The sequence below is a fragment of the Patiria miniata genome, unplaced genomic scaffold (genome assembly GCF_015706575.1).
Source record: "Patiria miniata isolate m_02_andy unplaced genomic scaffold, ASM1570657v1 HiC_scaffold_29, whole genome shotgun sequence".
Lineage (NCBI taxonomy): Eukaryota > Metazoa > Echinodermata > Asteroidea > Valvatida > Asterinidae > Patiria > Patiria miniata.
In genome coordinates this window covers 12,802,341-12,819,459 of record NW_024037068.1, presented here as the reverse complement: position 1 = coordinate 12,819,459, position 17,119 = coordinate 12,802,341, and the positions used below count along the sequence as shown (strand labels likewise).

At 40.1% G+C, this 17,119-nt stretch overlaps 2 protein-coding genes and 1 long non-coding RNA gene across 3 annotated transcripts; 2 read left to right on the top strand and 1 right to left on the bottom strand.

Annotated features, from left to right (window-relative positions):
- Positions 1–813: 813 nt before the first annotated feature.
- On the top strand, positions 814–5,883 carry LOC119735486. Its single transcript, XM_038209191.1, has 3 exons — positions 814–896; positions 4,000–4,177; positions 5,216–5,883. The coding sequence occupies exons 2-3, from the start codon at positions 4,015–4,017 to the stop codon at positions 5,290–5,292; spliced, it is 240 nt and encodes a 79-aa protein (XP_038065119.1). The 5' UTR covers positions 814–896; positions 4,000–4,014; the 3' UTR covers positions 5,293–5,883.
- A 2,141-nt stretch (positions 5,884–8,024) lies between these two features.
- On the bottom strand, positions 8,025–10,090 carry LOC119735493. Its single transcript, XR_005272184.1, has 3 exons — positions 9,649–10,090; positions 8,801–8,943; positions 8,025–8,507 (listed from the first exon to the last, which is right to left on the bottom strand). It is a non-coding gene; the product is annotated as an uncharacterized LOC119735493 (long non-coding RNA).
- A 2,015-nt stretch (positions 10,091–12,105) lies between these two features.
- Positions 12,106–17,119, top strand: LOC119735355. The gene is made up of 3 exons (XM_038209050.1): positions 12,106–12,180; positions 14,740–14,906; positions 15,977–17,119. The coding sequence occupies exons 2-3, from the start codon at positions 14,753–14,755 to the stop codon at positions 16,057–16,059; spliced, it is 237 nt and encodes a 78-aa protein (XP_038064978.1). The 5' UTR covers positions 12,106–12,180; positions 14,740–14,752; the 3' UTR covers positions 16,060–17,119.

The window sequence follows — 17,119 nt, the reverse complement described above, 5'->3', positions numbered from 1 at the left end:
AGTCCTTTTCAGTTAATTATTTCGTTACATCTTGTTTCCCTCATATCAGTTAATTTGTAACATTGTAAATTTTACAGTCATCAAGACTTTTTTTTTTGGGGGGGGGAAATGAACCTCGGAGGAAAATAGAAAAATATATCGATTAAAAAAGGTTACTAATTTAAATGACCAAACGATGAAAGCGATTGCCCATAAACGAATAAGAAACGAAAAGCATGGTTATACGTTATAAGCGCACAGATGTTTGCTAATTTGAATGTCTCAACCGTCAAAAGGTTGCAAAGACTTAATTTAAGACTGCTACAAGTTAAGTCGTGAATGCACCAAAACGAAATAGGCTGCCCGAAAATGAATACGAACATTCACAGCAAAATCTTGGCTGCCCAAAAATTAAATTGAATGAACCCGAAATGAAAAAGAATCCCCAATTCGACCACATGTGCAAAACTCACGCGAAATTGAATGGCTGATAATGAAACTGATTAGAAAAAATAGGAAATTCGCCGGGAAAACCTATAGTAATAATTAAAAAACCCTCAGATTTCAACAGGGTAAGAATGTATCTTTGCCGCGACAGATCACATTTCAAAGTTACGGCATCCCACGCACCGTATGTACATCAGGAGCTCTCGGGGAATTTCAAGCGTCATGTTCTAATAAAGACGCGGAGGATGTGGTGGATCAGTGGATGTGGCGGTTATTGGGCAATTTAGAGAGATGGAGACATTAATGGATTTCGCCGTCGGAGATCGGGACACGCTTGGCTGCGTTTAATCACTGAGGCCATATGTCCTTCTATACTCCAAATCCTATATAAGAAACGTCCAGATTTAAATGCCCCACACATTATACCATCTCATCCCGCCAACAACTCGCCTCTTCGCTAAAGCCTAACGGTAAGTCCAACAATTTTGACTTCTCTTATTCAATTTTGTTTGAACATGGAGAAAAGGCACAAACTTGACCAAGAATCTGAACAGCTTCGTCTTCTGAGAATGATTGAGTTGTGTAGTCTTCAGAGCGGGTAATCACCTTACAGCTGAGGCAAGCCAGCCTGCCTAACAATTTCATTTGCACCCCATCCTTGAGAGATGTGCTGCATCACGACTTCACTGACCACCCGGAACTGACAAGTACTTAAAACTGCACTCTTAGAACCAACTCGGGCATTTATATATAGTTGCCGTATTTGTAACGGCCACACCATTGCAATTATTATCTCTTGCCCTCTGTGAATTGATGGTGATGATCTTTGCACCTGTCTTGTGTCTTAATTGAAATCCTGGCAGGTGAAAGTGGCTTTAGGGATATATGCAGATAAGGGTTTTTAGTTTGCTGTACATACAGACAAGCGCGAGTGTACAATAAGCTCTGGCCCGGTTTGGGAATGTCTCGCTTCATGATATGCAAAACAGACGCGCATGCGCCTCGATTGAAACAAAGTCGGTCTTCCGAAAACTTTCGGCAAGAGTGCATTTATGACCGCGGCATGTCATTTGGTCAATATTTGGTCAAATATTTTTGGTCAATTTTTTGGGACATACGGACAAACAGACCGACCGACCGACCACCAAGTGACATGTAGAAGCTCCTACCAGAGCAGTTGAAATGCTTGAAGGTTGCCTTCATTGAGACACTTGCGATTTTGGGTACTTTTCGTAGTAAGACAAGAGTCAGTTTGTTTATAACCATTGTGAACAAGTATCCTCCATAAATGGGAGCTAGGTACCGGTCCCCATATTTTCTAGTGGGGGGACAGTCTAGCTTCGACCACAAAACCTCATCTAGTACATTTTGTTTGTGCATAGAGTCCACAGGCAAAGCCAGCATGGTTAACCAGACCAAAACTATACACGCGCGACAACAAAAATAGACTAAATCTACTCTTCCTTTAACTGAGAGAATAAGACAAGACGAGAAACTTTCTATTACTACAGCCACATCTTATAAGCTTGAAATCAATCTCGAAACAAAAGTTTCTTCAACTTGATGCATGGGAGAGTGGAGCCAAAGCGATTTAAGATTGAAGCACAAGATGACCGCACGTGACACTATTAACAAGACCTTTCCATGTAGGCATGTACACAGCCGGGCCTATAGCTAACCAAAGGAGCAAACACTTATTGCGTTTTGCAATAACCTGAATGTGATTTCGAAGTAAAAAAAAATAAATAATAATAATTCATCATACTTCTGATGTGCAGAGTATTCTTGTACAGTTTTTTTTTCTTCTTGAAGTTGTAACAAAATGAAATATCTTCGCCAAAAACACACCCCATCTTTTTACCCTAATTACTAGGCCTACTACTGAAACGATTGGATTATCTTTTATTCTTTTTTCCCCAAATACTATTTGCGCGTGAACACATAAGCCTGGTGCATCAACAGAACTAAAAGACTGAAACCTTTAAACAAATCTAACAATATACAGCAATTTAGATGTGCCTTTTAGTTGGAGAAGACTTCTCTCAGTATTCACTGTATAAAAGATACAGTGTGAGTAAAAAAAAAAAGCGGAACCCAAACCCCAAAAAATATATTTCATATTTAAAAAAAATATGTAGCACCAAACGTAATAATGCCTCGAAATCCAATTTCAAAAGCTACTTTTAGATGAAAAAAGTACTGAAATTGCTCAATCCGTTCAAAGAATATCACCATTTAAACGCAATGACCCTAAAACCTGTTTCGTCCCCCCCCAAAAAAAAGGTAGTTTATTGTGTATTCTGTCTGTTTGGAACAATAAAGAAAATGACACAGAATACGTGTTTCAACAACTGTAGTACACAATAATTTTATTAACAACCCTGGTTAGGCAAACAATATGATTTATAAATTCCACTTTTTAAAGACGGGCCTTCAAAAGAACGTTGTGGAATATTTTAAACTATTAAATTCATTTGAGATTTTATCGCTGGTGATGTTTGAAGACAATTGTGACGACGATTCGTGAAATTGCATTTTTGGACGGAGGAGGTTTAAAGTGTCATTGTGTTTAAATGATGATATTCTTTGAACGGATTGAGCAATTTCAGTATTTTTTTCCATCTAAAAGAAGCTTGTGAAATTGGCTTTCCAGTCATTATTATGTTTAGTGCTACATATTTTTGTGTTAAATATGAAATATAATTTTGCGGGTTTTGGGTTCCGCTTTTTGACTCACCCTGTAGCTGACTAAGTCTTGATGTTCAAAATGAAGTCTCCAACCACAAATTAACCCATTACTATACATTGTTTTACATTGTGGTTATTCGTTGACGAATAATTAAAAACAGGGAGCATGATAGGGCTGATCGGATGCTAAAATGACTGAGGGGTCAACTTGAGCCATACAGCTATAATAGGCATATACTTTTCCAATGTTAGGCAGACTAGTGTAACCTGCTTTGAATAAAATGCATTGTAATTTAATTGCCATGTTTAACTTTATACACGAATTTGTGTTTAATTTTTTATCTTAAGTTGAATTGTCAGAGAAACTTGCAACTTTTTTTTTAAGTCAATTTATTTCCAGAGTTGTAATGACTCGAGGCAATGACTCAACTCGATTCGGACTCGAGTCTAATCATTTCTGATGATTCGACTTGAGTCACGACGGGTAAGTGACTCGACTCGACTCGACTCGAGTCAGTGAGAGAAAATGACTCGACTCGAGTCCCTCATCATTAGACTCGACTCGACTTGACTCGACAACACAATGTGACGCGCCTTGACCTTCTTCACCTTATGACCTGACTTCACTTGAAATGGCTCGACTCGACTCGACTCGAGTCCAAAAAAAAAAAAATTAAAAAAAATCAGTGACTCGTTACAATTCTGTCTATTCCACGCTATGGGTAACAGGGTCGTGGATTGGATGCCATCTTTTAGACACATCCCGACAATCAACATACATTTTTATCCAACAAAGCTTTGGATACTGAGCCATTAATTTTTCTTGATCGAGAAGACTCATTCACCCCACTAGTCACTACAAACCCAACTTTTTCTTTTCAATAGAAAAAAACATCCGAAATGGCTGCCAAGATGTTCTTCGTGATTCTTGCTTTGGCCGTGCTGACCGCCTTCGTCATGGCCAGCGAAGAAGATGAAGACTTTGCTGATCATGAAGCTTTGTACGAGATGGTGAAGAGAGGAAGAAAGGGCAGGAAGGGTGCCAGGGGCAATCCTTTCTTCAGTAAGTTGCTACACTAAGTCTTGTACTTAAAAGTTAGGGCGCCAAGGAGGTTATGTTTTTAGCGGATTTGGTTGGTTGGTTGGTTGGTTGGTTTGTCTGTTGTTTAACAAGATAACTCAAACAGTTATGGACGGATTTACAAGAACAAATTAGTACAAATTGATTAGATTTTGGAACTGATCCGGATCTCTGGTTTTTTTTTTTTTAAAGGATTCTTCACCATTTATGCGAGTATTTCTTTTGGGTGTACTGACAATATGGCGGGGATTTTTTTGGCCTTGGCCGGGGTTTGCGCTCTCAGAGTGCTTTCTAGTTTTCTCTGTGTCCTGACTGGGCCCATCCAATCAAGGGCAATGAATGGGTTGGAAAGGAAACTAAGCATTACAATTTACAATATATATTGAAACTATTGCGAATCGATTACTATTAGGCCCCTATAAAATGGTAAATTCAAAACGGGAGTCTGTGACGATAGACTAGTCAGTGTTTGGCAACAAGACGTTCACATGAAATGTGAACGTGGACTGGTGAGACTTGCACGCTCTAAAGACCTTTTTATCAACCACGGGTTAGCCAACTATTGAAGGTCCACGTTGCAGAAATAAAGAATATTTGAGAACCCAGCATGGGCCTTATTGCGAAGAGAAATCAAAGCAATGACATAAAGTTAATTACACAATAATACCAGTCTGCTCTAATGAAACAAATCCCTGCATGTTTGTGTGCACCCCCATGTTAATGTACATGTATGTACCTCTGTCATTTCTGTTTTAGCCTCTGAAGAAGAACTTGCTAAGTTCGCAACGTCAGGCCACATTAATTTTTAGATTTTTAATTTCTGATTAAACATACCTTAGTGTTTTACGCCACCAAAAAATGAAAGGGAGGCTAGAATGTATAAATAGTCTGGTACCATCTGATTCAACAGTAAACAATGCATTCAGGGAACCCGACCAAAATGGCTTTCTCGTGAAAAAGGGCAATTGCTGTTCCGAGTGTGAGTTCTATTATGTTGCCTTGTTTTCGTGTTCCTTTTAGACTGTGAAGACGAGTTCGGTAACCCCGGTTGCGTCTGCGACAGAAGGAAGGGTGGAGTCGCCGTCACCTGCGGCTAAGTACATGCACTACCCCGGCCCGGATCTGCTCACATCTGGCCTAGTCAGATACCACCGCAGGATGTTCCGAAGCTACCGTAAACTCGGTCGAATGTATTTTTAAGACCAAAGATTTTGTTTAACCTTACAACAAGGCAACTAGCCTATGTCCTATTATTGTATTTAAAAAAAAAGGATAAATTATCATGAATACTCATGTCGTAAACAAGATGAAATTGTACTGAGTGTCATTTGGCAAGTTCTAAATAACTTCAGTTTGCCGTAATAGAGTTTTGTTCATTTTTCAAGACAATTATTACCAATTTGTAAAGTCCCAGGTATACACCAAAGAAGAGGGGGGTTTTGTGTGCAAGTTATAACGGCTGTATGAGCATTTGCAATGAGCAGTTGCAACCTATTTCATGATAGGCCTTACATCGTGAGCTGTCGTACGCCTGTGAAATTTTATACTGTCCCTCGACTTTCCGTCTTTATCGGATGTTCTCCTTTAGCAAACATATCATGAATGTACCAAAGCTTAAATCGATTTGACATAAGTCATTTATCTTGAAATAAAGCCGTTTATTAGTGTCGGCAGCAATATAAAGCGAACCAGGTGTTTTGGGTAGTTTATTCTGTTCCCCATACTCGGTGATCGTGAGTACTGGCCGACGTAGCTTACGGTCGGAATCGTGAGCGACTGGTCCAAAGCACCAAACTTGGAAGATACAGTATACAAAAGTATGAGAGTAAATATATTGCACAGCAGCTATTTACGATTTATGCAAATTAAAAGCACCCTTCCCAACAGAATTTCAGGTGTCACCCCTTCTTCTCTGTGGCTGTAAGAATCTATCTGCCAAGTTTGGTGCTTTGGACCAGTCGGTCACGATCTTGTCTAAAATTGGATCTAAGCACTTGACTATAAAGATGGGACGCGGAAATGTTCTCTGCCAAAATGTGAATATGATCATCCGTGTTGTAGGGAGCATCCAGAAGAGTTTCGAAGCTCAGTTCACGGCAAAGCAGAGATGAAACTGATGACAGAGGGACAAGGGAATGTCAACTTGCACTTACGATCTTGCTTCTCAATATGTTGACTACTGCATCGGCTGTATCAATGGACGACTTTCCAGGTGATTGGTGGTAGCTAACACACCGGTCCTTTTCAATTAACCTATCGCGGTAGAATCGCGTCAACGTAGCTTGTGAAATATTGTCCAATCACATCATACAAATGGACGCTGCTGAACGCGCAAAATCTGAGACAAACAAAACTTAACGAAACATTCCATAGGGTTGTCTAAGGGGCGTGGCCAAAGTCACAAACGGTGATAGGTCAATTGTTGCCTTCATGTTGAGGGGGTTAAATCTATGAACAAGTTCGGGCGAGGACCATCAGTCAAATAGTGGTTGATTCGGGACTTAACTTAAGCTGGCGCACTAATAGCAACGTGCGAAGGCGCAAACACTGGTCAAAACGTCATCACAAAATGTTTGACTTCTGGGTCTTGGCTCCCTTAGGCCATCAGCTGAAACTCAAAAACCGGCTGTAAAATGAGTTACGTTCCAGCAACACTGGGTCTACTTTTTTAATGCACATATGTGGTGTTCAGTACATCACAAACACTATGTTAGAAGTTCTCCATCAAATCTGCTGCAGTTTTTTTGTTACACTTCGTCAAAGTTTGCTAATGTTATGTACATGTATGTATGCTAAAAACCCACATTATCCGGTTTGAGGCCTTGCGTTGGCACTTCCAATTTCAAAACTACAGCACTATAGCTTGTCACATCCTACACTCTAGAAACTCCTGGGTCTGACTGACACGCAATCTGAATCCAAATCTGCTCAGTCCTTTTCCGGGTCAAAAAATGACCCCTTTTTGAGTCATAAATGACCTCTTTGGAGTGAAAAAAGACATGTTTCTCGGTCATAAATGACCCATTTGGAGTAAAAAAAAAGACAGGTTTCTCGGTTATTTGACCGAAATATGTATTTTTTTTAACCAGAAAAGGACTGAGCAAATTTGGATTCAGATTCTGGGTCAATCTGACCCAGGAGATTTAGAGTTAAAGAATATGTTTTATGTATATTGGCAATTGGGTAACACAGCACATGACCCTTTGTTTTCTCATCTGGTAGACATCACCACAGTCCCTCTCCCAAAAATATTTCACTGTAATCTAACTTATTTGGCAGAATACAATAATGCAATTATTTTGAAGGTTTATAATGCAGTAGTGGAACCAGCTCATCATTAATGAAAGCGAGGGGGGTGCTCAAAATGGAGGTGTCTTTAGAGTAAATAAATACCGGTACATGTAACCAGCAGGAAAAACAGGAATGCAGACAAGACATGCCCCTTTAAACAAAGCAAACTAACACATGTAAAAAAAAAAAAAAAAATGGGTGCTATGCCCCCCAAACCCTCTGGATCTGCTGTGGTGAACCAGGTACGTCACTTAAAGAAACTTCTACTTGTACGAATGAAACAGGCTTTAAATACAATTACAAATCGAAGGACCATCAGAAGTCAGAGTCTGGTTTAATAATTTCAGAAATCAACCATTGTACATTTATTTGCTATCTGATCGAAACAGCCCTGGCCATCTTGGTTTGGAGAAAAGCCTTAAGATCAGTCTTTTGCTAAAGAAAATTTCAGCTATTTATTTATTGATACATTGATTAGCACCGAAAAATGTTTGCATGTATATCAATAAAAAGAAAACAAAACCATAACTCATGCTATTTTGTATGCTAACACATTAAAGAGAGTGATTTGGCTTGTCATATGTGGCTAGTCTCACTGTTAAAATTCACAGAATTTGCTTTTCTACTGGTACTAATTTTTAATTAATGAAAAGAATAAAAATGAATAAAACCAACACTAATAAACAGAAGGATACAATCATGTAGTTTTGAAATCTAGAAGTTACTCATTATTTTCATTAAAATGTCAAATGCTAACTAGTCGTGCTGATACAACTTCAAGTAAATGTTATCACTACATCAAAGTTCTCATCAAATCTTGTGCAGTAACGGCATAACAACAGGATGGAGCGTATGTCTTGCTTTCTAAGCCAAAGTTGCAGTTTTGAATCCTCCTCTGAAGTCGCCAGAGATTCAACCACACCTCCAGCAGATAAAGTAGCGGTGTAGATGATGTCGCATATATTCAAGGAAAGAGACCTGTGGATATTCTCTTCTAAGCCGATATGTCAACTTATCAGTTCTGTAAAAAAAAAAATAGTAAAATATAGACAGGTTTAGTATCTGATGATCAAAAACAATGATTACTGTGGACGTGCTTTAGAAGAAAGAAAACAACTTGTTCAATCTAGAGTTAAATTACTAGAAAGATCATGTGCTCGATCGTTTTGCCTTCCACTGTAAATATGTAAACACTGGTAGCTATTGAAAACCAACCTTTTCAGCTTCCAAAGCAATATCAAGAAGTTTTTATTTTGAATATTCTATTAAACTTTATTTTTGTTTGCACTCTGAATAACAATCAAAACATCTTACCGATATAAAGATCCAAGGCCAGTTCCTTCGGCTTCTAAATCATCTCATGATTCCAACAGTTCAGCAAGCTGGGACATTCTCATGAAACTATAGTTGTTGATCGTGGTCAGTCGCAGAACATCTCCCTTTTCCCGACGTTCATCCTTTACATATATAGAATCAAATAGTAAATTCTATAAAAAGCTAATTTACTATTTTAAACAAACGAAAAGACTACCCTCATACCTCCATAAAAGTATCCTTCAACAATGGAGAAAGAGACTGCACAACATTTTATTATGGGATTTTGTGCAGTACCCGTTGTACTTTAGCATCTTAATGTTAGACATTTATTTTCAGCGCCAGAGGTACTCGGTTTGAATTATGGAACTAAAAAAAACAAACATTTTTTACTGGGTTTTTCAAATTAGATCTATTTGTCATTGAAGACATTTTTCTTCATTGACTTTAGAGAATTTCCTTAAAAGGAAAGTACAGTCCGAGAACCATTCGGTAGACAAGTGACGTACCCAACAGTCGACTGCTGTAGAGAAAAAAAGGTGTTTTTTTATAACCAGGTAGGCCTATCTGTTATCATTTTGAATGGTATCTTTTGCAAGAAAATTTTCCTATGCATTTTCAGTTGACGCCATCCAAATCGATGCGGTTCTGTACATTCACGGTGCATCTTGGTGACCACCGGCCTTGTTTTCGCATTGCGTTTTTATCGTTGTGTCACCCCCAGTTTCCCTCAAAGAAATTAAAACCTTACAATTCAAGACAATTTAACCCAAACATGGATTTTTTTTGTTCCCTTTTTGGGCACATAAATACACAATCGCCTTCATTATAATGACATGTAGGCCTACCTCCAACGGAAGTTCTGCTTGTTGTTCTGTTGCAGCTTGTCCTTGAACTGAGCTTTTCATCGAAATCAAAATCCTGGTTGAGTTTGTGTGCAGCATGACACAATTTATGTGGATAGGCAATTAAAAGAAACTTGAACTTTGCCCGGAGCTTTTTCGGTGAAGAAATCTGGGTCTCAGCTGAAGTGTCTGGTTTGCGTTTTCTTGCAGCATTGAGACGTTTACTATCTATAAAAACCGCCACAGGTGAGGTCGGCCGGCTGGACTGCCTTGTTTACATGCGCCGGTAGTGCATGTAGTGATGTACATGTAGCCTACTGTACATACAGACATAGCAGATCCACTGCCCACACATCGTGGGTATATTCGGCGATGCCATATTGTGAAATTCAGCCACTCTTTGGCACAGGAAGTGAACTTACTATCACCGGACATCAGATCCTTCGCATTTCCCCCCCCCCCCCCTCAAACGTGACAGATTATGTGTGCAAACACTTTTTTTTGCACCGGTTGATGTTTACGTTGACGCACTTTCGGCAATGGACGCCGCCATGTTTGTTAAGAGTCATGACCTGCGACCTCATATCTGGTGTCTAATTGGACAGTTCACGTCATGTGGTACGATGCGTCATACGCGGCGGATTTTTTCAACGTAGGCGCGGGTACGTTTTTGAACGTCCACAATGGCCAAATAGTTCGCTTTTTCGAGTCAAATTGTCAAAAAACTGCTGGACGAAATGTGAAGAACTTTTGTAGTATCATTCGAGAGAGTTTAGTCGAACTGCTGTTAACCATAGTCCTCGACCGAAATCGGTTGCTTAAATGATGTAAACAACAGAACCGATGGTATGCCGCCATCGAGTGTCTCAAAAGTCTTCGATTATAGTTGCTGTAAATGCAAGCCTTCTTAGCATCCGTTATCCACGGCCAACTTCAAAACAGTCAACATACAAGAGTTGATAGGGGGTGTATACCTAGGCCCCCAACATCGATGTTCCCTAATACCGATGTTCCCCGAAATCCCTAGCCTATAACTCTAACCCTAACCCTAACCCTAGCCCTAACCCTAGCCCTAACACTAACCCTAACCCTAACCCTTACCCTAATCCTAAGAATTTTGGGGAACATCGAGAGTGGCGAACATCGGTATTGGGGAACATCAGGTAGATCCCAGGTGAGGCGTATTAAAATTAATAATGGGTTTTGGCAATATAGTTCACCACCAAATACATGAAAGTTATGCTGTTCTCTTGCACCCCTCCCACTCCATATCCCACTCAACCCAACCCAATCATGTACTAAATTTACAAGGCCACCGTAAGGCGCCTGAATTAAGTATAGCCCGGGCAATAATTTCACCCTTGGTCACATGGTGGTAACAATGCAAAACATACACTAAAAACGAGGCAAGCGACATGTTGCATGGCCCTTCACTGACTCCCATGAGTAGACCGCAGGGCGCCTTCTCTAGTCAATGCATGCCCATAAAGCACCTAATTAGCCCATTTTTTTGAGATACCAGCGGGATGCCGCGCTTTGCGAGGCACCCACTAGCTGGGTGGTGTCATATATTACTTTGAACTCAATTTGCATGTTGACCCCAAGTGGGCATGGTAAACTTGGTGAAGCAATTTGGCCACATTTGTCATCGTCAACGTTATGTTTTGTGTAATAGTGATACGTTTTGGAGTGTTTTCATATAGAGATAAAGTTATATTAACTAAAGAAAGTCTAAAACAAAACAAAACAAACAATTTGCCAAAAAAAAAGCACAACAATTTCATCATTTTTTCCAAGTGCTAACCGTGACTTTAGAGGACGTTGAAATCGGAGCATGGGACCTGCATATGCTAGATGCCTCTTCATTAACCCTTGCATTTTCCGCACACTCCTTATGCCTTTTATACACACACACGCACAAAACATGGCACACAGACATCAGACAGGCAGCGTATAATAGGATATTTTAATATAAGACAGCAGGCACTATATGAGATATAGGACACTAGTGGTATAATTGTTTTGTAATGACACAAATTGACTCACTCAAAATAGCGCCCCCATATTGTGTGCACCATATCCCAAAGGGCTAAACTCTCCGTGGATCATAATAGTATCAAGAACTTGTAATTGAAAATCACTCGATGTTTCTCGAAATAGTCTTACATTTGTTACAGTGATTATACCCTCGAATGCCTGTGGATACGCACCGTCCCCCTTCACTCCACTTATTATTTTTCATCAGGAAATTACTCCGTACCATGTGGGAGCATGATTACGCCTGATCGAGTCTTTAGGTCAAATGAAACGCTTCGACGGGCTTGGTTAAGTGAGGACCTGCGGTTATTACCAATTAAGACGGCTTTTGATTGATATCTCCATTAAGGATACGACGCGGAACATTGCGCTTCGTCGGGAATGCCAGGTGGGCTAACGTACTCGAGAAGCTATAAAAGGGGGACAGCGGAGCTCTCTTATCCACCGGACGATTTTACCAACTAGCTCAAATCTTGTCTCCACGCCGAACCTGCAACGGTAAGTTGTCTTGATTCCTTGTTTTCACAGACGGGATGTGGTAATCTTTGCAGCACTGAAAATCATCGCCGTCCTAAGAAAAGAAATACTCTCGCAAATCATTATGATCGTTTGAGCTGTTCACAACTAATGTAGGCCTAGAGAACTTTGTCATGAGACACCTGAAATGTTCACACTTGTTATGTCTTCATTATTGAGCACATGAACTGATACACAACGACATTCTTGAACAGACTTCTGATGTGGTGCTGGATATTTCCCCTCAGTCATTATCTTCAGTTGATAAAAATGCAGTTGGCTAATTAGTAGTCGGCTGTTAGTGCTTTTTTCTTTTTTCTTTTTTTTTAACCGACGCACCTTTGTGAAGCTAAATGTCGCTGCCTGTTCCTTCCGTCTGACTTTCTTTTAAGAAAGTCATTTGGCGTGTGATTTTGGTCACATTTTCCCATTAGGCCAAAAAAACATAAGTCTCCGGTTTCTGGTATGCGTGCGCGTCGCCGTAGCCATGCGCGTCGGCAAAATGAAACAGTTTTTTTTTTCAATGAAAGATGATGTCTCAAAACCACCAAACTCACTGGTTTGACTGGAATCCTGCTGCTGCACAATTTTAACGTGTTTTTAGATGGGGTTATGATCGAGAATAAGTTTCATGTGGCCTCTCTGGACTCCCATATATTTGCGCTTAGTTTAGTCGGGCACCATTTTGCAGTCATCCGCCGACATTTGAAGCAAAAAAAAACAGGTAAAAAAAAAAAAAAACCGCGTCGCCGCACCACTTTTTGGGCAAGCTCCATACCAGAAACCGGAGACTTTTTTTTTGGCCTTACAATCTGTTTGTCATAAGTATTACAATTCAGTATACCTTTCCCGGTTACATTGACACTTGTATCATTCAAATTCCACGGATAGATACTTTAATTTCAATTAACACAGTCGTTGGGCTCCATTGTTAATTCTGACTAGAAAATTTATACCAATATATTTCATTGAAAATTAATACTTCTTCTATCGAATTTGCCTACTTGGTGCAAATCGAAAGCCAACAAACGAAATGGAATTTTCTTGCACGACAACTTTGGACCACATTTACGCTTTTGAACACACTTAAACGAAATTGAATACTCTTAACTTTGATTTAGAAACCGCATTCGTTCCCGACTCTCTAAAGCCTCCTGAAATGGCATGAACATTGTTTTTTTTTTAGGATCGAATGACCAAGAAGTGAAATTGGACGGGAGAACCGATACTCTCTAAATTCCAAAGAGTGAAATTAGGGACTAGACGTTTTAGAGTGAAAATCACTCTCATTTCGATTGACATTGTCTGAAAAATGAACCACTTCAGGCGAAGCTCGAGTGAAACTCGATCTTTACGATTGACGAAATTTCACTCTAAAACGTTTAGTCCCTAGTTTTAGACTGTGGGAGTGAATCTACACTCGAATTGAGTGATTTTCACTCTTTAGAATTTAGAGAGTACACTTTAAACAAATGCGAGTGCGCAATAAGCCCTGGCGAAAAATGCGACGCCGATGGCACATACGGAACACCATACCTTTAGTATATTTTCATTTCCTCCTTCTGGATACCGTCCAACCACTACTGAAAATACCACGTGACTATAACATTACTGCACATATCTTGCCTCCGTTTACAACATTTTCATAAACAACTTTATGAATGGTTGCAAACAGTTTTTTGCATTTACTGACGACAGCATGGCACTTGCTCAATTTGGGTATACATTGTAATATTTTAAGTAAATTTTCGGGGACCGACCGACCGACCGACACCAAAGTGACTTGTAGAAGCTCCTAGAAGAGCTTAAATAGGTAAAATTTCAAAGGGATAGAAGGAAATAAATGTTGGTCACTTGCCGATAAAATACTGGGTAGAACAACTTGATTATTCTGTGAACACCAAATTGACCAGTCTGTTGATTGGTATGATCGCTTTGTGGAAATATCACTTTAACTTATTCACTCAGTAGCCCTAAACATTAATGATGGGGCAAGAAGTCAAAATGGCGCGTTCTAATTCAGACAAAAAGGAAATAAGTAACTTGACAATCACATAATACAGGAACATACAACATAACAAAGTTATAAGCTTACCCAAACAAGCCATTTTTTAAAACTTTAATATTACATTTAAATGCTGAAATTGTATACCAATAACAGAAGAAAACAATTAATAGTTATATATACATATATAAACCATGCCCGCTACGATTACTGTTAATATGATTGCACCGATTGCGAATAGAGTGTAGAAGTGCCATTGAAGAATAAACAAAATAGAACCCTCTTAATTAACCTATTTCCGGAGCGCGCGCTCGCCAGACCCGAAACAAGGTAAGCGCACCTGTGGTGCAACGCGCCAACAATGCGCCATCAGAGCTCTCCGGCGGCGGCTAGGAACAAAAGCCACAACAAAAGTGCTACATAAACTGTCCATTACATTACTTTAACAACAAATTAATAATAGTGAAACTAATATCTTAACCATTGTGTATCTCACTGTTGTATTCTAACAAAAATGAATTGTATATTTGCACTAGAACTAAAAACAAAATGGCTGCCAAGATGTTCTTCGTGATCCTTGCTTTGGCCGTACTGACCGCCTTCGTCATGGCCAGCGAAGAGGACGACTTTGCTGATGACGCTTTGTACGAGATGGTGAAGAGGGGGAAAAAGGGCAGGAAGAGCAGAGGCAGCGCTTACTTCAGTAAGTATTCACTGAAAATACAAGGAACTGTGGAGGAATGAACGGAAGGAGTCAGACGTCTTGGACGATTTACATTTTGACCATTATTTTGACCATTAAGATATTCGATCAAACACCCAGCAAATTGGCTTTATTCTGATTGTTTACAATTCCGGTTGTCTGTAAATTGATTCAGATTCGAATCAGACAGCCGACCCCGGCAAGCTCGGTGGTCGAGTGGTAAGACGTCTGCACTAGCAAGCAGGACTGGGCTCGAGGCCAACCGAGTGCTAATATTTTTTTCACAATCACTAGGGACTAATGATGTACATCGAGTCCGGTTTACCAGGCCAAACCGACCCGAAACATTAGAGATATAAACCGTATCCGAACCGAAACCGATCTTAATTCCCTCAAACCGACCCGAACCGACCCGACAAAAAAATAAGGTAAAACCAACCCGAACCGATCCTAACCTGAACCGACCCCAAAAACCCCAATAGCTGGCTTGTACACAGTGATCACTTTTTTTGTTGTGCCTGCTCCTACCCACTTGGCATGAATTCTTTTGCAAAACCATCGTCTCTCTCTCTATCTCACGATCGGGAGTAACTCCGCTTATTGAACAAACGCCTGGTATCACTACGCGGTATCATGAAAACTGTTACAATGTATCTCTTTCACTGTCAGTCCTGATCGACCGGAGATATAAATACCGTGGGAACTTGATAGTGCGGACTTTATTTGGCCACACCACAATGAGCTGCGGTCACAGTGACTGTCAATGATATTGCATCACCTGAATATCTCAACTGTTTCGTTTTTTTTGTCGGTTTATTTCGGTTTTTTTTTCTTCTCAAAACCGACATCACCGACCCGACCTGTAAATGTAAATGCAAACCCTAACCCGACACGACTGAAAAGATGGACAAACCGACCCGACCCGACCCGAAGTCGGTTTTGGGTCGGGTTTTTACATCATTACTAGGTACAACACTGAGTTTATAAAAAAAAAAAAAACACGCTGGTAAAGGGCAAATCCCGTTGTATTAAATATAATTTTGTTGTCCCGTTTCTCCACTTTGCTATAGGTTGCCCTGACGCGTTCGGCAACTCAGGTTGTGTCTGCGACAGGAGGCTTGGCCCCGGAGCCGACCCAGTGGTGTGCAGGTAATAAACCGGCTCAGACTTCACCCTTGGTCGCTCGATGGAGCTACAGACAAGGATGCTCACAGAGGCTGTATTCGCTGGATGTTCCAATACGTCACTAAATTCGATAATTGTGTAATTTTAAATAACAAATACTTTTCGGTATCCTTCATCAACATTTAGAGTTTAGATAGCGATATAAACCCTCGTCATAAGAACTAATGGTATTTAAAGTATCGAAAGAATTATAATCCACAAAGTTGACGCTAAGAATGGATTTTTTTTTCTTCAGACATCAGAACCCGATTTCTACTGTTTGGCTTTCGTTGTTATTGACGTGAGCTTGGTGTTTATAAGCCTTCAATACTCTAAATAACTGTTAAAGTTTTGAGTTAACATTAATTATGCAGTGTTGGTGTTGGGAGAATATTCGATTACGGAACCGGAGTGTTCATATTCTGTTTAGCTTTTAATCTACCTTCAACAGTAACAAAGTATACCCACATACAACTTAGTGCTACTAATACCATGTACCTTATTTGAATTTGTTGAATAAATTAGGCATAATATGGATCCATGTACACGGAGGTATACGGGATCCTTGTCATCATGTTATTTAACTTGAGCGCAGTAAAATCTGGAGGAAATATAACAACCAATAAATCATTGTATCCGATCGATTAAGCCCCGCCCAGTGTGGTTTGACCAATCACAGTCTTGATTAATGTCCGACATGCGTGCACAAAAGTCTGACATGCTTGCACGCGCCTGTGGTGGGCGTGGCTAGAACGTGCAGTGTGGCATGGAAGACGCGCACGGGTTGTTTCCCTACGTGCGCAGTGGCCACTTGTGCGCAGTGGGCGGGACTAAACGGATCGGTCCAATAAGGCGACTGAATGTAGTAACAACACGTAAAGCTTAAGTTGTGCACTGTACTCCACACGTTTTATCCATGGGAGCCATTTTGTCATACTGAAACTCACTACGAAACCCCGAGCTCCAATTTGACTTTTAGTTTAGTCTTGAGTCATGTACGGTTGGAAAATAAAGGCAAGTTCTTCTTTCTGTCAAGTGCAACAAAATCA